Below are 22441 nucleotides of genomic sequence, written 5' to 3'. Positions count from 1 at the left end.
CTATAGAAGATCAACAGACTGTTTTGCCCTCCTCCGGTTGTGCAGCCGGTATTTCTGAAGAACCAACAGCATCGTCAGACATATGACAGATCCATGTCACAACAAACAAGGGCAGTGAGTCTTCATCTCCCGGAGCTAAGATGGATGGATAAATGTCAAGGGGATGGATGAATGGCAAGGGGGTTGTGCTAACCGGAAGATGGCTTTTCACTTGGTCGTTTGTTAGGCCGTCCACCTTCATCAGCTCCCTGATTTGCTTTGTTGTGGCAACTGATATGGCAAGAAACTAGGTAAGAACATGCTGGTGGCCCAAAATCGGCGAGAAAATTTGCATCTGAAGAGCAAGGCTCACCCTGGGGGCCGCCGAGCTGATTCAAGGCGGCTACGAACTGGCGATGCAGCTCTGTGGACCAGCAGCGCCGGGCCTTCCTTGCCTGCTGCTGTTGCGATTAGGACTAGAGGCCAACGCCAAGCGCAGGGGCTGCTGGCACCGTGGCGGCGGCCTCCTTCGTCGCCGCCTGCGCAAACCCCACCACCTGGCACCGGCCCTCCTCGGCGGCGCCAGCGCCGCTCCTGGTCGCCGGCAGCGACAGCATGGACAGGTCGCACATCCTGACGCGCCCGGTGGCCTTGTCGTCCATTCTCAAGCAGAGCGGCACGAACGCCAGTGCACCGGAGCCCACGCTAGTCTTGAGCGGCAAGAGAGCGCTGGCGCCGGTGGCGACAGCATGGGAGCCCCTCTCCTTGTCTTGCTTCTGCGATTGCAAAGCTCCAACGCGCTCAGAGTTCACGGATCGAGGGTAAAATTGTCTGTCTACCTCTCTTATGTCTTTTTTTATTTTATTAAACAGCTAAATGTCATTACAACGTTCATGTCAAATTTCATAATGGCAATCAAACGAAGCCCATCCGTTTGATGGCAAAGTGGCAAAACCCAGTTTTGATAATGACACCATTCCAAATTTCTCGAATCTAGACGCAACCGAATAAACCCTAAAAGATTGTTTGTTTTCACTCAACTGAAGTATGTTCCTACCACATCAAATGCTTGAATAATAATTACAATATTAAGTATAATTTAATTATAAAACAAATTACATATATAAAGACTAAAAGACGAGATAAATTTATTAAACTTAATTAATCCTATATTTAATATTTATAATTGATACTCAAACATTTGATTAGGCATGAAATAAACTTTAATTAAGGGAACCAAAACATCTATCTCTATCCTCCGGGCCGATTTGATGACCAGGAAAATGGAAGGATTAATAGAGAAGGAATCACCTTTCTATTCAAAATTGAATAACAAAGAGGTTCTTTCCATGGATCCATTTTATTTCTTTAGTCACCAAATCGACCCTCTGTGCCAAATTACTCGTATCCGATTTCCTTTACTCATTAATAATAATTTTAGTCGAGTTCAATGGGTTTCACCGTTTTTTTTTGTATTCCAGAAATTCTCGCAATTGGTGTTGGGGGCCTTCTTCTCCATCGAAGGTCCTCTAACAAAAACACCTTTGGAAGGACGATATGCAAGCAGGCACGACATGAAGATAAAAGCCGAAGCTACGATTGAAGGATCTTCGGCATGGTGGCATGCTAGAGACGAAGGATGGCACCGACTTAAAGAGGAAAATACTACATAGTCCCTGATAATTTGTATTATGATTATAATTAGTTATCAGGGACACGAATGTAATTTTGTCCGGGCTGCGTCCCGTGCCTATAAATAGATGAACAGTACCCCCGTACTGTTCACGCTGAATTGTAATCACTCTTGTGTCACTCCTGCTTCTTTTCATCTTCTGTCAAGCCGAAGGTACAAATGTAATATAAATATTATTGATGTTTATTCATGTTTAATAAGAGTATAAATAATCTAATGATTTGAAATGATTGTTTATATTCTTCTCATGTTTTATATGTATCTATTTACATCTTCACCCATTAAAATGATGAAGGTATGCCCTTCATGACCTTCGTCTGGAGATCATTATACTCCAAGGGAGATAATGCTTCGAAGGACGAAGGTCTTTTATCATTAACAATTGTGTTTCTTTGTTCTTGGTGTATAGCATCCAAGAACAAGGACCAACATTGGCGCCCACCTCTGGTGAACTCACTTCCACAGTTGTAACGATGGCTTCTTACAACAACCAAGCTGTAGCACCTTCAGCCATGAAGCTGGTGCTCCCAATCACAGGTGGTTCAAGCTCAGAACCAGCCAACAAGAAGCAGAAGAAGGAAGCACAAAGAAGAGTGCAGCATGTTGGGGTGTAAGGACCCTTCATCAAATCCAAGTGGTCTCACATTCCAATTACCTTCTTCTAGGAAGATCTTCAGCTCAAAGATTATCCTCACAATGATGCCATGGTTATAGCTTGTGTCATCATGGGATTTCTGGTCCACAATATTCTGGTTGACACAGGCAGCGCAGCGAACATCATCTTTGCAAAGGCTTTCATGCAAATCCAAGAGCCAGAAGACAAGATACATGATGCAACACACCCTCTTTGTGGCTTTGGAGGAAGACAGATTGTGGCACTTGGCAAGATAACTATGTCAGTGACCTTCGACTACGTCCACAACACAAGAACTGAATAGGTTGTCTTTGACATTGTTGATATGGAGTATCCATACAATGCAATCATTGGTCGAGGGACGCTTAATGCCTTCGAAGCAATACTTCATCCAGCATATTTATGCATGAAGATACCTTCGGAAAGGGCCTATTGCTGTTCACGGGAGTCAAGAAGCTGCAGGAGGGCTAAAGGGAGTAGGACGGATTCAAAGACTATCCATAACATAGATGAAGCCGAAGCTTATCAGCAGTATAAGTACAAAAGAGAGAAGGCTGCTTCAGCGGATCAGCCGAAGCCTATGCTCCTGTGTGAAGACATAGCAGACCAAAAGGTATTGCTGGGATCTCAGTTATCTGGTGAACAAGAAAAGACTCTGCTAAGGATCTTGTTTAACAACAAAGATGTCTTCGCTTGGACAGCTAACGATCTATGTGGTGTTAATAGAGACGTCATTGAGCATTCACTCAATGTGGACCCATCTTTCAGACCAAGAAAGCAGAGGCTTTAGAAAATGTCTAAGGATAAAGCCGAAGGTGCATGAAATGAAGTAAAGAGGCTTCTCAGTGCCGGTGTTGTCAGAGAAGTAACATATCCAGAGTGGCTGGCTAACATTGTTATGGTGAAGAAGGCTAATGGGAAATGGAGAATGTGTATTGATTTCATAGACCTCAACAAGGCATGTCCGAAGGATAAGTTCCCTTTACCAATAATAGACTAGCTTGTAGATGCAGCAACTTCTTCGGAACTCATGAGCTTATTGGACTGCTACTCGGGCTATCACCAAATTTGGATGAAGAAAGAGGATGAGCCAAAGACAAGCTTCATAACTCCTAGTGGTACTTATTGCTACCTTCGGATGCCCGAGGGGCTCAAGAATGCTGGAGGAAGCTTCAGCAGGATGACTGCCAAGGTCCTTCACTCTCAAATTGGTAGGAATGTGCTGACTTATGTTGATGACATCATAGTGAAAAGCACAAAACAAGAAAATCATGTTGCCGATTTGCAAGAGACGTTTGCCAACTTCAGACAAGCTGGTCTCAAGTTGAACCCAGAAAAATGTGTTTTTGGAGTGAAGAAGGGCAAGTTTCTTGGCTGTCTGGTATCAACAAAGGGTATCAAAGCAAATCCAAGCAAGATCGAAGCTATCCTTCGGATGGAACCACCAAATTCAAAGAAGGGAGCTCAACGATTGACAGGAAGGCTGGCATCATTGAATAGTGTCGGGGACCATAATTAGGGGTACCCTCAAGACTCCTAATTCTCAGCTGGTAACCCCCATCAGCACAAAGCTGCAAAGGCCTGATGGGTGCGATTAAGTCAGGGATCGGTCCAATCGAGGGACTCGATCACACCTCGCCCGAGCCTAGCCTCGGGAAAGGGCAACCGACCCCGGAGGATCTCTGTCTCGCCCGAGGCCCCCCTCCAGCAACGAACATACTTCCGGCTCGCCCGAGGCCCTGTCTTCGCCAAGAAGCAACCCTGACCAAATCGCCGCGCCAGCCGACCAAATCGCAGGAGCATTTAATGCAAAGGTGGCCTGACACCTTTATCCTGACACGCGTCCTCCAGTCGACAGAGCCGAAGTGACCGCAGTCACTTCGCCGCTCCACTGACCGGCCTGACAGAAGGACAGCGCCGCCTGCGCCGCTCCGACTGCTGTGCCGCTCGACAGAGTGAGGCTGACAGGCAGTCAGGCCCGACCTCAGGCACCATAGGAAGCTCCGCTTCGCCCGACCTAGGGCTCGGACTCGGGCTCAGCCCCGGAAGACGGCGAACTCCACTCCGCCCGACCCAGGGCTCGGACTCGGGCTCAGCCCGGAAGACGGCGAACTCCGCTCCGCCTGACCCAGGGCTCGGACTTGGGCTCAGCCCCGGAAGACGGTGAACTCCGCTCCGCCCGACCCAGGGCTCGGACTTGGGCTCAACCCCGGAAGACGATGAACTCCGCTCCGCCCGACCCAGGGCTCGGACTTGGGCTCAGCCCCGGAAGACGACGAACTCCGCTCCGCCCGACCTAGGGCTCGGACTTGGGCTCAGCCCCAGAAGACGACGAACTCCGCTTCGCCCGACCCCAGGGCTCGGACTCAGCCCTGGCCTCAGCCAACGGTCTCCGCCTCGCCCGACCTAGGGGCTCGGACTCGACCACGGCCACGGAAGACAGACTCGACCTCGACCTCGGAGGAGCCTCCACATCGCCCAAACTAGGGCGCGGACCGACCACGTCGACAGGAGGCGCCATCATTACCCTACCCCGAGCTGACTCAAGCTACGGGGAACAAGACCGGCGTCCCATCTGGCTCGCTCTGCCAGATAGGCAATGATGGCGCCCCGCACGCTCTGTGACGACGACGGCTCACAGCCCCCTTACGGAAGCAAGAGGACGTCAGCAAGGACTCGACAGCCCCGACAGTTGTCCTTCCGCCAGGCTCCAGCGCTCCTCCGACGGCCACGACACCACACGAACCGGGTGCCAAAACCTCTCCGGCTGCCACGACGGCATGTACTTAGGGCGCTAGCTCTCCTCCGCTAGACACGTAGCACTCTGCTACACCCCCCATTGTACACCTGGATCCTCTCCTTACGCCTATAAAAGGAAGGACCAGGGCCCTCTTACAGAGGGTTGGCCACGCGGGGACGAGGACGAGACAGGCGCTCGCGTGAGGCCACTCGCTCCCTCTCCCGCGTGGACGCTTGTAACCCCCTACTGCAAGCGCACCCGACCTGGGCGCGGGACGAACACGAAGGCCGCGGGATTTCCACCTCTCTCACACCCGTCTCCGGCCGCCTTTTTCCCCCCTTCGCGCTCGGCCTCGCGCCAACCCATCTAGGCTGGGGCACGCAGCGACATTTCACTCGTCGGCCCAGGGACCCCCCGGTCTCGAAACGCTGACAGTTGGCGCGCCAGGTAGGGGCCTGCTGCGTGTTGACGAACAGCTTCCCGTCAAGCTCCAGATGGGCAGTCTCCAGCAACCTCTCCAGCCTGGGACGGTGCTCCGTTTCGGGAGTCTTGAGTTCATCTCCCTCGAAGGCAGCTACGACATGATACTCCTTCCCCCGCCGTGCGACAGTTGGCGCGCCAGCGACAATGGTGGCCGACAGCCCGCCCGTCGGCGATGGAATCGACGACGTCTTCCTCGCGCGGTGGAAGAACAACATTCGAGCTCACCCCGCCCTCTCCCCCACCGACGGAGGAGGAGGCGGGGCAACCAAGGCCAAGCAGGAGGCGGCACCTTGTCGGCTGTCGAGCAAGTCGATGGCGTCGGCGCCCCAACGGGGGGCGCGTCGGGCATCGACCTCGCGTCTGAGACGAAGACGAGCGTCGTCTCCCCGCAACGCGCCAATCCCAAGCAAACGGACGACGCCAGCACACTCGCGAAAGGCTTGCTGAGCGTCACCCTCGTACCTGAGACGACGGTGCAGTCAGTCCCTGACGTGACTTCGTCACCGCCCGTCGACCAAGAGGTACCCACCGATTCCCATCTCACGCCCCTTGGATTCAGCCTCGACCCGCCAAGCGGCTTCGCTTTGGCGGACGCTCTCGTAGAGGCGAGTCCAAACCCTCTAGGGTATTGTATGCGGTCACCCTGGGACCGGCTGACGGACGTCTCGACCTACGGGCCCTCGGGGTCTGAGGAAGATGACGAGCCCGACTTCTGTTGAGATTTCTCTGGACTTGGCAACCCCGGTGCCATGCGGGACTTCATGACCGCATGCGACTACTGCCTTTCCGACTGTTCCGATGGTAGCCGCAGCCTCGGCGACGAGGACTGCGGCCCAAGTCGTGAATGTTTCCAGGTCGATCTAGGGGGTCCCTCCGAAGGCAACCATCTCGGTATGCCGGAGAACGGTGATCTCCCTAGGCCTGTGCCTCGCGTTGACATCCTACGGGAGCTAGCTGTGGTCCCCGTTCAGGCGGGGGGTCATGACCCACAGCTTGAGCAAATCCGCGGGGTGCAGGCCAGGCTCGACGAGGGAGCAGGAGCACTTGAGCCGATCCGCCGGGACGTCGGGCAGGAATGGGCGGGCCAGCCTCTGGCCGGAGAAATACGTCATCTACCCCAGGGTATCCAGTACCGCATCGCCGACGATGTCAGGATGAGGCCGCCACCCGCTTCCAGTGGGGTCGGCCAGAACCTGGCTGCAGCAGCAATGCTTCTCCGCGCGATGCCGGAGCCATCAACCACCGAGGGGCGGCGAATCCAGGGAGAGCTCAAGAATCTCCTGGAGGGCGCCACGGTCCGACGAGCCGAAAGCTCCGCCTCCCGAAGGCAGGGGTACCCCTCGGAACATCGCGCCGCGACTTCCCGATTCATGCGGGAAGCCTCGATCCACACCGGGCGCACGCGCAACACAGCGCCTGCGGCCCCGGGACGCCTCGGCAACGAGCACCATCACCGCGACCGTTGGGCCCACCTCGACGAGAGGGTGCGCCGAGGCTACCACCCCAGGCGTGGAGGACGCTACGACAGCGGGGAGGATCGGAGTCCCTCGCCCGAACCACTCGGTCCGCAGGCCTTCAGCCGTGCCATACGACGGGCGCCGTTCCCGACCCGGTTCCGACCCCCGACTACTATCACAAAGTACTCGGGGGAGACGAGACCGGAACTGTGGCTCGCGGACTACCGGCTGGCCTGCCAACTGGGTGGAACGGACGATGACAACCTCATCATCCGCAACCTCCCCCTATTCCTCTCCGACACCGCTCGCGCCTGGTTGGAGCACCTGCCTCCGGGGCAGATCTCCAACTGGGACGACCTGGTCCGAGCCTTCGCCGGCAATTTCCAGGGCACGTACGTACGCCCTGGAAACTCCTGGGACCTCCGAAGCTGCCGGCAGCAGCCGGGAGAGTCTCTCTGGGACTACATCCGGCGATTCTCGAAGCAGCGCACCGAGCTGCCCAACATCACCGATTCGGATGTCATCGGCGCGTTCCTCGCCGGCACCACCTGCCGCGACCTGGTAAGCAAGCTGGGTCGCAAGACCCCCACCAGGGCGAGCGAGCTAATGGACATCGCCACCAAGTTCGCCTCTGGCCAGGAGGCGATTGAGGCTATCTTCCGGAAGGACAAGCAGCCCCAGGGCCGCCCACCGAAAGATGCCCCCGAGGCGTCAACTCAGTGCGGCGCCAAGAAGAAGGGCAAGAAGAAGTCGCAAGCAAAACGTGACACCGCCGACGCGGACCTTGTCGCCGCCGCCGAGTACAAGAACCCTCGGAAACCCCCCGGAGGTGCCAACCTCTTCAACAAGATGCTCAAGGAGCCATGCCCCTATCACCAGGGGCCCGTCAAGCACACCCTTGAGGAGTGCGCCATGCTTCGGCGCCACTTCCACAGGGCCGGGCCACCCGCGAAGGGTGGCAGGGCTCGCGACGGCGACAAGAAGGAAGATCACCATGCAGGAGAGTTCCCCGAGGTCCGCGACTGCTTCATGATCTACGGTGGGCAAGCGGCGAACGCCTCGGCTCGGCACCGCAAGCAAGAGCGTCGGGAGGTCTGTTCGGTGAAGGTGGCGGCGCCAGTCTACCTAGACTGGTCCGACAAGCCCATCACCTTCGACCAAGCCGACCACCTCGACCACGTGCCGAGCCCGGGGAAATACCCGCTCGTCGTCGACCCCGTCATCGGCGACGTCAGGCTCACCAAGGTCCTCATGGACGGAGGCAGCAGCCTCAACATCATCTACGCCGAGACCCTCGGGCTCCTGCGTGTCGATCTGTCCTCGGTCCGGGCAGGCGCTGCGCCTTTCCACGGGATCATCCCCGGGAAGCGCGTCCAGCCCCTCGGACAACTCGACCTTCCCGTCTGCTTCGGAACGCCCTCCAACTTCCGATGGGAGACCCTCATGTTCGAGGTGGTCGGGTTCCGAGGAACCTACCACGCGGTACTGGGGAGGCCATGCTACGCGAAGTTCATGGCCGTCCCCAACTACACCTACCTCAAGCTCAAGATGCCGGGCCCCAACGGGGTCATCACTGTCGGCCCCACGTACAAACACGCGTTCGAATGCGACATGGAGTGCGTGGAGTACACCGAGGCCCTCGCCGAATCCGAGGCCCTCATCGCCGACCTAGAGAGCCTCTCTAAGGAGGTGCCAGACGTGAAGCGTCACACCGGCAACTTCGAGCCAGCGGAGACGGTTAAGTCCGTCCCCCTCGACCCCGGCAGCGACGCCTCCAAGCATATCCGGATCGGCCCCGAGCTCGATCCCAAATAGAAAGCAGTGCTCGTCGACTTTCTCCGCGCGAATGCCGACGTCTTCGCGTGGAGTCCCTCGGACATGCCCGGCATACCGAGGGATGTCGCCGAGCACTCGCTGGACATCCGAGCCGGAGCCCGACCCGTCAAGCAGCCTCTGCGCCGATTCGACGAAGAAAAGCGCAGAGCCATAGGCGAGGAGATCCACAAGCTAATGGCAGCAGGGTTCATCAAAGAGGTATTCCATCCCGAATGGCTTGCCAACCCTGTGCTTGTGAGAAAGAAAGGAGGGAAATGGCGGATGTGTGTAGACTACACTGGTCTAAACAAAGCATGTCCGAAGGTTCCCTACCCTCTGACTCGCATCGATCAAATCGTGGATTCCACTGCTGGGTGCGAAACCCTGTCTTTCCTCGATGCCTACTCAGGGTATCACCAAATCAGGATGAAGGAGTCCGACCAGCTCGCGACTTCTTTCATCATGCCCTTCAGCATGTACTGCTATGTCACCATGCCGTTCGGCTTGAGGAATGCGGGCGCGACGTACCAGCGGTGCATGAACCATGTGTTCGGCCAACACATTGGCCGGACGGTCGAGGCCTACGTCGATGACATCGTAGTCAAGACGAGGAAAGCCTCCGACCTCCTTTCCGACCTTGAAGTGACATTCCGATGTCTCAAGGTGAAAGGCGTGAAGCTCAATCCCGAAAAGTGTGTCTTCGGGGTGCCTCGAGGCATGCTCTTGGGGTTCATCGTCTCCGAGCGGGGCATCGAAGCCAACCCGAAGAAGATCGCAGCCATCACCAGCATGGGGCCCATCAAGGACTTAAAAGGCGTACAGAGAGTCATGGGATGTCTTGCGGCTCTGAGCCGCTTCATCTCACGCCTCAGCGAAAGAGGTCTGCCTCTGTACCACCTCTTAAGGAAGGCCGAGTGCTTCACTTGGACCCCTGAGGCCGAGGAAGCCCTCGGAAATCTGAAGGCGCTCCTCACGAATGCGCCCATCTTGGTGCCCCCCGCTGCCGGAGAAGCCCTCTTGATCTACATCGCCGCGACCACCCAGGTGGTTAGCGCCGCGATTGTAGTTGAGAGACGAGAAGAGGGGCATGCATCGCCCGTCCAGAGGCCAGTCTACTTCATCAGCGAGGTACTGTTCGAGACCAAGATCCGCTACCCACAAGTTCAGAAGCTGCTGTACGCGGTGATCCTGACGCGGCGGAAGTTGCGACACTACTTCGAGTCTCATCCGGTAACTGTGGTGTCATCCTTCCCCCTGGGGGAGATCATCCAGTGCCGAGAGGCCTCGGGTAGAATCGCAAAGTGGGCGGTGGAAATCATGGGCGAAACAATCTCGTTCGCCCCTCGGAAGGCCATCAAGTCCCAGGTCTTGGCGGACTTCGTGGCTGAATGGGTCGACACCCAGCTCCCAACAGCTCCGATCCAACCAGAGCTCTGGACCATGTTCTTCGACGGGTCGCTGATGAAGACAGGAGCCAGCGCAGGCCTACTCTTCATCTCGCCCCTCGGGAAGCACCTACGCTACGTGCTACGCCTCGATTTCCCGGCGTCCAACAATGTGGCTGAGTACGAGGCTCTGGTCAACGGGTTGCGGATCGCCATCGAGCTAGGGGTCCGACGCCTCGACGCTCGCGGTGACTCGCAGCTCGTCATCGACCAAGTCATGAAGAACTCCCACTGCCGTGACCCGAAGATGGAGGCCTACTGCGATGAAGTTCGGCGCCTGGAAGACAACTTCTACGGGCTCGAGCTCAACCACATCGCCCGGCGCTACAACGAGACTGCGGACGAGCTGACTAAAATAGCCTCGGGGCGAACAACGGTTCCCCCGGACGTCTTCTCCCGAGACCTGCATCAACCCTCCGTCAAGATCGACGACACGCCCGAGCCCGAGGCACCCTCGGCCCAGCCCGAGGTACCCTCGGCTCAGTCCGAGGCACCCTCGACTCAGCCCGAGGCACCCTCAGCTCGGCCCGAGGCATCCTTGGTTCAGCCCGAGGTACCCTCGGCCCCCGAGGGAGAGGCACTGCGCGTCGAGGAGGAGCGAAGCGGGGTCACGCCTAATCGAAACTGGCAGACCCCGTACCTGCAATATCTCCACCGAGGGGAGCTACCCCTCGACCGAGCCGAAGCTCGACGGTTGGCGAGACGCGCCAAGTCGTTCGTCTTGCTGGGAGACGAGAAGGAGCTCTACCACCGCAGTTCCTCGGCATCCTCCAGCGATGCATCCCCATCGCCGAAGGTCAGAAACTCCTGCAAGAGATACACTCGGGGGCTTGCGGCCATCACGCAGCACCTCGAGTCCTTGTTGGAAACGCCTTCCGACAAGGTTTCTACTGGCCGACGGCGGTGGCCGACGCCACTAGAATTGTCCGCACCTGCGAAGGGTGTCAGTTCTACGCGAGGCAGACCCACCTGCCTGCTCAGGCTCTACAGACGATACCCATCACCTGGCCTTTTGCTGTGTGGGGTCTGGACCTCGTCGGCCCCTTGCAGAAGGCACCCGGGGGCTACACGCACCTGTTGGTCGCCATCGACAAATTCTCCAAGTGGATCGAGGTCCGACCCCTAAACAGCATCAGGTCCGAGCAGGCGGTGGCGTTCTTCACCAACATCATCCATCGTTTCGAGGTCCCAAACTCCATCATCACCGACAACGGCACCCAGTTCACCGGCAGAAAGTTCCTGGACTTCTGCGAGGATCACCACATCCGGGTGGACTGGGCCGCCGTGGCTCACCCCATGACGAATGGGCAAGTGGAGCGTGCCAACGGCATGATTCTACAAGGGCTCAAGCCTCGGATCTACAACGACCTCAACAAGTTCGGCAAGCGATGGATGAAGGAACTCCCCTCGGTGGTCTGGAGCCTGAGGACAACGCCGAGCCGAGCCACGGGCTTCACGCTGTTCTTTCTAGTCTATGGGGCCGAGGCCATCTTGCCCACAGACTTAGAATACGGTTCCCCGAGGACGAGGGCCTATGCCGACCAAAGCAACCAAGCTAGTCGAGAAGACTCGCTGGACCAGCTGGAAGAGGCTCGGGACAAGGCCTTACTACACTCGGCACGGTACCAGCAGTCCCTGCGACGCTACCATGCCCGAGGGGTCTGGTCCCGAGACCTCCAGGTGGGCGACCTAGTGCTTCGGCTGCGACAAGACGCCCGAGGGCGGCACAAGCTCAAGCCTCCCTGGGAAGGGCCGTTCGTCATCGCCAAAGTTCTGAAGCCCGGAACGTACAAGCTGGCCAACAACCAAGGCGAGGTCTACAGCAACGCTTGGAACATCCAACAGCTACGTCACTTCTACCCTTAAGATGTTTTCAAGTTGTTCATATACCTCGCTCCCACGCAAAGTTTAGTCATCAAGGAAGGGTCAGCCTTGCCTCGGCAAAGCCCGACCCTCCCTTGGGGGCTAAAAGGGGGGAACCCCCTCTGCGTCGAATTTTTTCCTCGAAAAAAGATCCTTTCTGCCAGAATGTCTTTCGTGCTTTTTGACTACTTCGAAGGTGGATCCTGAAAACGACGGAGTACACGTAAGCAGCCAAGGCTGACCGAGCCGAGGGACTCCTACGCCTCCGGGATACGGATACCTCACTCATCACCTTCTGCGATAAGTAACTCACGTTCGGATAAGTGATTCCGCGGACCGAACAAGTCTTCACGCTCGAAAGCTCCTCTGCCGAAGCGGTTCTTCGGGTCTTCTCGACTGCGTCGGTGGCAGAATCCTATGGACGGGCAAGAGCGCGCGTAAGCGGCAAGGCCGACCGAGCCGAGGGATTCCTACGCCTCCGGGATACGGATACCTCACTCATCACCTTCCGTGAAAAGCAACTCTCGCTCGCACAAACAATTCTGTTACCGACGAAAAAGTCCAGATACTCGAAACAAGAGGAAAAGAAGCGCAGCTTTACAACACGGCGAGGGTGTGTTTGGGCCTCGGCGGCCGCAGAAAACACACACTACAAGATGACCCGATCCTGTAGGCTCGGATCTTGACGGCTGAAGGGAGCAGCAGCACCCTCGGCGTCGACTACACCTTCGGCGAGGTCCGACCTAGCCTCCGACGGTGACGTGGTCCGAGGATCTCCACTCTGAAGGACGACTTCAACATCACGCCCGGGCCATCGCCGCCTGGGTCTCCTCCAAGAATCCGGCTCGAGCAGGCGGCTCGGCTGGTCACCCCGAGGCCTTGGCCAGCTGTCCCCAGAAGACATCAGCCCGGCCCGAGGCCTTGGCAGATTGACTCCGGCGTCGGTCCCGCTAACGGACGACCCGGCCAGGCTCTGGCCGACCAAGTCTTCTTTTCGAGCCAACTCTGCCTCTGTCCGTGCTGACACCGCTACCCCTGGCCTCGGCTCATCGAAGAGCGGTCGAGGGGTTCCTTTAACTAAGCAAGAGAAGCCTCGAACAACAAGGCCGACCGAGCCGAGGGACTCCTACGCCTCCGGGATACGGATACCTCACTCGTCACCTTTGCACGGGGCGACTCACGCTTGGTGAAGCGGTTTAGACAACCAACAGGCGAGTCTTAGTGCACAAAAATGAGGAAAAAACACGGCTCCGTGCCAAAAACACAAACATGTTCAGGCCTCGACAGCCACAATGAACAAAAACACTGGCATTCAAGGTGCCATTACAAACGGAACTCCGGTTCCACCTCCGCAGGTATGAACAACCCCACTCACTGGGGGGCCTGCGGAGCAACAGAAGACCGACGGGCGGCTCGCCGTCGCCCGCTCCGGCAGCAACGACAACGGCCCTCGCTCCGGGTGGCCGAACTGCAGCAGCGATGGCCTCAAGGCGGACGCTGCTACAACCTTGCCCTCGCCCACGCCAATGCTCGAGGGGCGAGGACAAGTACAAAGAGCCGGAGGCCCGAAGCGCGGATGGTGGCGGTGATCCCGTCGGCAACGGGGACTTCTCGAGCCGCCTCCACCTCGGCACCGACGACAGGGGCCGTCAGCCCTCCGGTAGATCCCCACTCAGATCCTCCCGGACGAGTGGGGCACCGACCTCCGCGTGGAGGCGCCATACAGGTGCAAAGGCAGGACCGCCCTAGAACACGAACGCCGCCCTGGCAGCGCGCGACATCTTGGGCGGTCCTCCCGAGCGCACGGCGCGACAACTGCCTTCGCGGCAGGAGGGGGCACCGGGAGCCAAGCCGGCGAGCCTAACGCGCCGAGGCTGACGTCGCCCGCCGTCGACCAGCCCCGCGTTGTCGAAGTCCGTCCCTCTCGCAGGTCCAGTGAGCGCCCTCTCCCTCGAACGCTGAAGGAGAGGCTGACCCACAAAACCGCGCGGGAGGTAGAGCTCCGGCTCAGCCCGGCCTCCACCCCAGCGAGGATGATGAACATCCTTGAAGCTGAGGGTGGGACCAAGATCGCAGCCCGGCTTGCTTCTCCCCACCCAGGGCCTGGTGGTCACCATCTCGGGTGACCACCGGCGAGGGGATGCAGCCGGGCTGACTGATGAAAATCCTTGAAGCCGAACGATGGCTGAAAGGTACCAACTCCCACGGAGTTGCGTCCCCCCAACGACAAGGCGGAAGGACTGCGGGCATCCCCCATCCGGGGGCTCGGAAGGTGGAAAGATACGATGCATAAGGGAGCGCGAAGACATGGCCGCCTTTCAAGGGGGTCACCCTCCTTTTAAAGCCGACTCTCCCTACTTGCGTCCCCAGCCGTCATGGGCTGAGTCTTCTCCAACACGCTCGAAGGTCCTCCCCCTACGGCACGGGGGCTGGGTCCCACATGTCATGCAAGCCGGTGAAAGGGCGGGCAGCCCATGACGCCGCGCGCGGTGCATGCAACCGTCCAGCGGTTACAAGCGTCCCTCCACTTTCGCCCAGACAGCGGGTGAAAGGGCGGGCAGCCATGCAGGCGGCATGCAACCGCACCAAGTGGGCGCACCTCTCTGACTTCCAACGCGCCCAGCATGGAAGCCCATGCCCACGCGTCATGCAACCGGCGCGCTGGTCGCTACGTGCAAGCAACTGCACCGCCACTCGCACCACTGCCACGCATCCTCGACTGCGGAACCAGTACCGCGACTCGAGGCAACCCTGCGTACGACCCAGCAGTGCCAGCCAGGCGCGACGGTCAATACGGCCAAAAATGGGCCGGCAGTGATGGCGGTGGCAGGCGGGCGGGAGCGGCGGTCACGTCGTCAGCCAAGCTTACGTCCCATCCTGGGGCAGTGAGAGAGCCCTCTCTCACGGCGTGAAGACGACGTGCCCGTGTTCCGTTCCTCGAACGGCTCGCGCACGCGCAACGGCCGCCCCGCGAACCACTCGCCCCGTCGCATTAACTCCGCGGCGGGACATGCGGCGTCTCTGGCAGGGGAAGCGAGCGACGCCTCGCCTTCGCCATAATGACAGCGTCAAAAAAGGTACGCCGCGTCATTCGATTTCGTGTCCTTTTCCTTTTCCTCTTTCTCTCTCTTACAATAGGGACCGGGAAAGGGGGATACCCCGAAAAGGACCCTTCTCCGTGAAGGAAACAGGCTCTGAGCCTCCCTACTAATCAGAGGTTCGAAGGCTGGCCCCTCGGAGGGGTTCAACAGCCGCCTCAGAGCACGTGGGCTCCACACCCACTACTGGTCAAAGGTTCGAAGGCCGGCCCCTCGGAAGGGTTCAACGGCTGCCTCAGGCCGCTCAGGCTCCGCGCCCACAACTGATCAGGGGTTCGTAGGCTGGCCCTCGGAGGGTTCACAGCCGCCTCAGACACAGAGTGAGGGATGACCATGGGTACGTTCGATACATAACCAAGGCTCGGGCTACGCTCCCAAGGTACCCTAGGACATTTCCGAGACCAGCGGGAACGATCTTGTAACGGAATCCCATCAGAGGGAGGCATCAAGCCCTCGGACCCCGTCGATAGGGGACCGGGTCCGGCAGATCACCCGCAGGTACTTTTGGGCGCGCCTCTGGGCCTCTAGCCGACCCCTAACAAATGGGGCACGGACGTCTGCTCGGATTACCCGCCAGCAGCTCACCGGAGACACCATGTTTGGCGCCCACCGAGGGCAACATGGCGCTTTCCCCCTCCTCCTTGCGGAAAGGCGACGCAGGGGCGTATGTAAAAAAGTCGAGTCTGTCCCTGATCGTCCTCTCGCCCTGTGCAGAGGCTCGGGGGCTGCTCTCGCAAACCCGGCTCCGGCCAAACCGTTGACAGCGTCAACATACCAGCCCGAGAACTTGGAACCCGACCGTGCACCCGGGCTACGGCCAGCTCGCATGAGGGAATAACCAGGCCAGCCGAAGCATTGCGCGAGGCATTAAGACCTCGGAGGAGTCAAACCACTCCTCCGAGGCCTCGGGGGCTACACCCGGCGGGTGCGCTCGCGCGCACCCACCGGAACAAAACGCAACCGAGAAAGGCTGGTCCCCTTGCAAAAAAGTGCGACAAAAGCCTCCAAGCGAGTGTTAACACTCCCTTCGAGGCTCGGGGGCTACTGTCAGGGACCATAATTAGGGGTACCCTCAAGACTCCTAATTCTCAGCTGGTAACCCCCATCAGCACAAAGCTGCAAAGGCCTGATGGGTGCGATTAAGTCAGGGATTGGTCCATTCGAGGGACTCGATCACGCCTCGCCCGAGCCTAGCCTCGGGCAAGGGCAGCCGACCCCGGAGGATCTCCGTCTCGCCCGAGGCCCCCCTCCAGCAACGAACATACTTCCGGCTCGCCCGAGGCCCTGTCTTCGCCAAGAAGCAACCCTGACCAAATCGCCGCGCCAACCGACCAAATCGCAGGAGCATTTAATGCAAAGGTGGCCTGACACCTTTATCCTGACACGCGTCCTCCAGTCGACAGAGCCGAAGTGACCGCAGTCACTTCGCCGCTCCACTGACCGGCCTGACAGAAGGACGGCGCCGCCTACGCCGCTCCGACTGCTGTGCCGCTCGACTGAGTGAGGCTGACAGGCAGTCAGGCCCGACCTCAGGCACCATAGGAAGCTCCGCTTCGCCCGACCCAGGGCTCAGACTCGGGCTCAGCCCCGGAAGACGGCGAACTCCGCTCCGCCCGACCCAGGGCTCGGACTCGGGCTCAGCCTCGGAAGACGGCGAACTCCGCTCCGCCCGACCCAGGGCTCGGACTGGGGCTCAGCCCCGGAAGACGGCGAACTCCGCTCCGCCCGACCCAGGGCTCGGACTCGGGCTCAGCCCCGGAAGACGGTGAACTCCGCTCCGCCCGACCCAGGGCTCGGACTTGGGCTCAACCCCGGAAGACGACGAACTCCGCTCTGCCCGACCCACGGCTCGGACTTGGGCTTAGCCCCGGAAGACGGCGAACTCCGCTCCGCCCGACCCAGGGCTCGGACTTGGGCTCAGCCCTAGAAGACGACGAACTCCGCTTCGCCCGACCCTAGGGCTCGGACTTAGCCCTAGCCTCAGCCAACGGTCTCCGCCTCGCCCGACCCAGGGGCTCGGACTCGACCACGGCCATGGAAGACAGACTCGACCTCGACCTCGGAGGAGCCTCCACATCGCCCAAACTAGGGCGCGGACCGACCACGTCGACAGGAGGCGCCATCATTACCCTACCCCGAGCTGACTCAGGCTACGGGGAACAAGACCGGCGTCCCATCTGGCTCGCTCCGCCAGATAGGCAATGATGGCGCCCCGCACGCTCTGTGACGACGGCGGCTCTCAGCCCCCTTACGGAAGCAAGAGGACGTCAGCAAGGACTCGACAGCCCCGACAGCTGTCCTTCCGCCAGGCTCCAGCGCTCCTCCGACGGCCACGACACCACAAGAACCGGGTGCCAAAACCTCTCTGGCTGCCACGACGGCATGTACTTAGGGCGCTAGCTCTCCTCCGCTAGACACGTAGCACTCTGCTACACCCCCCATTGTACACCTGGATCCTCTCCTTACGCCTATAAAAGGAAGGACCAGGGCCCTCTTATAGAGGGCTGGCCGCGTGGGGACGAGGACGAGACAGGCGCTCGCGTGAGGCCACTCGCTCCCTCTCCCGCGTGGACGCTTGTAACCCCCTACTGCAAGCGCACCCGACCTAGGCGCGGGACGAACACGAAGGCCGCGGGATTTCCACCTCTCTCACGCCCGTCTCCGGCCTCCTTTTTTCCCCCCTTCGCGCTCGGCCTCGCGCCGACCCATCTGGGCTGGGGCACGCAGCGACATTTCACTCGTCGGCCCAGGGACCCCCCGTTCTCGAAACGCCGACAAATAGATTTATATCAAGATCAGCAGAGGGAAACTTACCATTCTTTGAAATACTGAAGTCAGCTGAAGTCTTTCAGTGGGGTCCGGCTGAACAGAAGGCTTTCGAAGAGTTAAATCAATATATGATAGATTTGGCAACCCTAACTCCACCTTCATCAGGAACTCCGCTACTTCTATATGTGGCTACTTCCCATGCTGCGGTCAGTGCAACACTTGTACAGGAGAAGCAAGATGGCCAAGTAAAAAGACAAGCACCGGTATACTTCATCACCAAAGTACTCAGTTTGTCAAAGAAAAACTACATAGAATTGGAGAAGGTATTGTATGATGTGTTGATGGCCTCCAGGAAGCTTCGGCATTATTTTCAAGCATATCATCGCAACCTCTGAAGGACATAATGAGGAATAGAGAAGCTACAGGAAGAATTAGAAATTTGAAATATGGGGTCTCGATTTGTTAGGACCACTTCCACCAGCACAAGGAAATTTGAAATATGTTGTCGTAGCAGTGGAATATTTCTCTAAGTGGATCGAAGCAAAGCCCTTAGCCACAATAACTTCGGCCACAGTACAAAAAATCTTTTGGCAAAATATTGTTTGTCGCTTCGGCATGCCGAAGGCAATAACCGTTGACAATGGAACTCAATTCGATGCTGAAACGTTCAAAGATTTTTGTGACTGAATTGGAACAAAAATACATTTTGCATCAGTAAGGCATCCAGAATCAAATGGGTTAGTAGAGAGAGCAAATGAAATTATAATGACAGGAATAATGAAGTTAATCTTTAATCAGCCTAGAGGAAAGTGGCCAGATGAGTTTATCAAAGTGGTGTGGAGCCATAACACAACTGTTTCAAGGTCAACAGGTTTTACACCTTTCAAGCTCCTATTCGGTGACGAAGCAATAACACCAGAAGAAGCAAGAACAGGATCAATAAGAACCACAACATCAGCGGAGGACGAAGCTAATTCTCAAATAACAAAAGACTCTATAGAAGGGACCAGACTTCAGGTCATAGAGCACATCAATAAGTATCAGGCCAAAACAATAAAATGGTGTGATAGGAAAGTTCGATTGAAAAATATCAAGACATGCCATTTGGTGCTTCGGAGGGTAGCCAACCCAGATACAGTGGGCAAGCTACAACTGAAATAGGAAGGTCCTTTTCTAGTAGTGTCTTCGTCAAGACCCGGTTCTTAGAGATTGAAGGATATGGACGGCAACGACATACCCAGATCTTGGAATGCAGATGAGCTTCGGCGATATTATGTGTAATTGATGTAATTTTTTTTTTTTTATTTATTTTTTTCCTATGGCACCATTTTCCTTTCAGGAGGGGAGAAAGGTTTTTAATGGGGCCATAGTTTGTAATTTCCATTCTTAATTAGCCCTATGCAATACAAGGGCCAAAATCCCCCAAAAATGTAACATGTAAATATCATAACCTGCACCATCGAGTGCAAAAGAGAATAGGGAAAAGCTCAAAAGACGTCCCTAAGGGGATGCAGAGCTGTAATCACTCCAAGGATGACGAAGCTGCAAAAGTCGTTCCTAAGGCAGCACAGAGTAAGTTCCGAAGCTGCAAAAGTCATTCCTAAGGGAGCGCATAGTAAGTTCCAAAGCTCAAAAGTCATTCCTAAGGGAATGTAGAGCCAGATACCACCGAAATAGAAGGTGAAGAAGCTCCAAAGTCGTTCCTAAGGGGATGCAGAGCTTAAATGCCACTGAAATATAAGGTGAAGAAGCTCCAAAGTCGTTCCTAAGGGGATGCAGAGCTTAAATGGCACCGAAATAGAAGGTGAAGAAGCTCCAAAGTCGTTCCTAAGGGAATGCAGAGCTTAAAGACTCGAAAGTCATTCCTAAGGGGATGCAGAGTCTGGGTGTGGCTTCGTGTACGTTTGGTTCATACATTTGCATATTACATTACATCATTCATTGCATTCATACAGACATTCATTATACATTCGTAAGATTATCATCATGATGACATGAAGCACGAACAATAGTTTGGACAGAGATAATCCGACTTCGGCGACAAAGTGCTTCGTTGAACACGAAGAAGCTTTGTTTCAAATATAAATACAAACATTTTATGTAAGGAAATGCTTCGATGTGTACGCAAAGGGAAGGTGTTTTTCGCCTTCGGCTCAAAAGACATGAATTTCGTCCACATCAAAGCAATTCATACACGGATGGAAAGGTAAAATTATATTACAAGGTATGGATAGATATATACAATATTGAGTTCAAATCTCGATTACAATTTTTTGCAAAAATAATGCAAATATTTCCTAAGCTCTATACAGGAAGGCATAAAGGGAAGCTTCAGGCCAGCAACCTTCGGAATGTGCTTTGGATTATTAACCTTCGACACCGCCATCCTATAGACAAACGATGATATAAGGTAAAAGTGATGATAAAAATCAAGGCAAACATCATGTATAAGTTTCGTACTGATTTAAGCAGATTCCGAGCTTCGTCTCCAGCCAACTCTCGTCCGCCTCTAAATCTATTTCCGAAACTTCGAGCCTCACCAGGAATATTAATCAGGTCTGATGGCGACAGGCTGAAGGTTGGCTTGTTTACTGTCTTCGCATGCGTGCATCTGGCCTTCAAGAATGCAGCAGCTATGCCGCGAGAAGCTAATAGAGCACAGAAGTCACCATGCCCAGTTATTACTTCATCGAGTGCATCAACTTCATTTTCAATGTGCTTGAAGGTATCTGATATATCTTCAGCCGAAGGGAGAACTTCTTCAGAACTAGCCCCAACTGAACTGAAGACTCCTTTTAACCGTTGCACGCAGCGGCTGCCAAATTCCAAGCATTTGTTCTGAAGGTCCCTCAAAGATTCTTGCAGCTTTGTGTTCTTATCAGCTTCGGCTTTATATTTTGCTTGCAGTTCCTTCTTCTCTTGTTTGAAGCACTCTGATTTTTCTTTTAAGGCTGTTTCAACTTGGAGAAGCTCCTCGTTTAACTTAGCATTTTCAGCTTGAATCTCTGCAAGGGAACCTTCTGTTGCTTGAAGCAGGAAGTCCTTCTTTTCAAGAGAAGCTTCGTAATCTTTAATCTTGCTTTCCAAGCCCTCAATTATGATTTCATTTTTCTTATCCTCAAGGTCTTGTTGCATTCTTAATGCTTTGCTTAACAACATACTCTGTGAAAATAAGTTGACTTCAGAAAATTTTAATTCATCACAAAGATAACAGAAATCTAGGCAAAAGAATTTTACCTTGAAATTGGAGTAAAAGAGACTGCCGACGATATGTTGCTGCCGGTAGCTGCTAATATCAGACTCAAGCTTCGGGAAACCGACACTCTTTGATAGAGTGTTGATTATCTTTGCTCCAGCACGATTGCGAATACATCCCAAGGCTTCTTCGTCAATTCCACCAAAAAGCATTGATCCTGGTTGGTAGCCACAGGATATTCCATATTCCTTTAGCTCCTTTTTCTCGGCCTCGGACAATTCTTGACCCACCAGGTTCCAAAGGTCGAAATCTTTTTCTTCTGAAGTAGCATCAGCAACCTTTTTTCCTTTGTTAGGCACTGCGTCCATGACCTTCTCTGTAGTTGCAGCCTTCTCTTCCGCAGCCATATCCGAAAGAAGTTTGTCAATTCCCGACAGTGTACTCGCAAGATTGGTAGCTTCGGCAGCGGTTTCTGCTTCGGCAGTAGCCTCGGCAGTTGCAACAGGCACTATTTTGGATGTCGAGGCCAGCGGTGGTGTCCACTCAATAGCTTGCATAACATTAACAATTCTTCGTTTTTGACCTTCAGTCTTCTCCTTTATGGCTAAAGGTTGATCCTTCTTCTGTAAAAGTTTCGTCAGTTCTGGTCCCAGAGGACTTAGCAGCTTGATGGGTAAGGATTCAGTCATTACCTTTAGAATTTATGCTATTTCAGCAGTAGGAGGCGTTGAAAGAGTTTCTTCTCTTGCCTCAGTTACCTTCGGCTCAGCTACTTCAGGCTTCTTCTTAGGCTTCCTCTTTTTTGAGACTGTCGCCTTCGGCTCGGGAGCAGATTTTGCCTTCTTTGAAATCTTCTCATCCTCCTTAACCATTCTGGCATCCTATCTATTTAAAATGCTAACAATTCTCTTCCTCTTTAAACCTTCGGCACCCTTATCAAATGTCTCATAATCCGGATATTCAAAATCTAGCGCGTCCATTATGCGATTCAACCTTCGTTTTGGCCGGGTGCCGAAGGCAGCAGTCATTAGTTGGTCCTCCTTTTTGGTATAGTTACCAAGGATTTCGTTGCACATAGTTTCAATCATTTCCAGCCACTCTTGGCATGGCTTATTGAATTCTTTCTCAAATTTGAACCGGTAGGGGAGCCGAATAAGTTCATGCTTCTTACTTCCATCCTTCTTCTTGGGCATCCCCCAGCCACTAGAGGTCGGGAACACTCTATTCGCCAAAAATTCTTGCACTAGATTTCTAGTGCTGATTTCTGCC

The 22441-nt window shown here is 55.5% G+C and overlaps 1 protein-coding gene across 1 annotated transcript; it reads right to left on the bottom strand.

Annotated features, from left to right (window-relative positions):
- On the bottom strand, positions 1-21579 carry LOC109941404 (transcription factor NIGTH1-like). The gene is given in 4 exon segments (XM_020542322.1): positions 1-54; positions 194-270; positions 353-755; positions 21298-21579. Coding segments are annotated over 4 exon segments (816 nt in total).
- Positions 21580-22441: the final 862 nt, after the last annotated feature.

Source organism: Zea mays, chromosome 1 (assembly GCF_902167145.1).
Source record: "Zea mays cultivar B73 chromosome 1, Zm-B73-REFERENCE-NAM-5.0, whole genome shotgun sequence".
Taxonomy (NCBI): domain Eukaryota; kingdom Viridiplantae; phylum Streptophyta; class Magnoliopsida; order Poales; family Poaceae; genus Zea; species Zea mays.
Note: the sequence above shows the minus strand (reverse complement) of the source record. Positions and strands in the feature narration are given on the sequence as shown.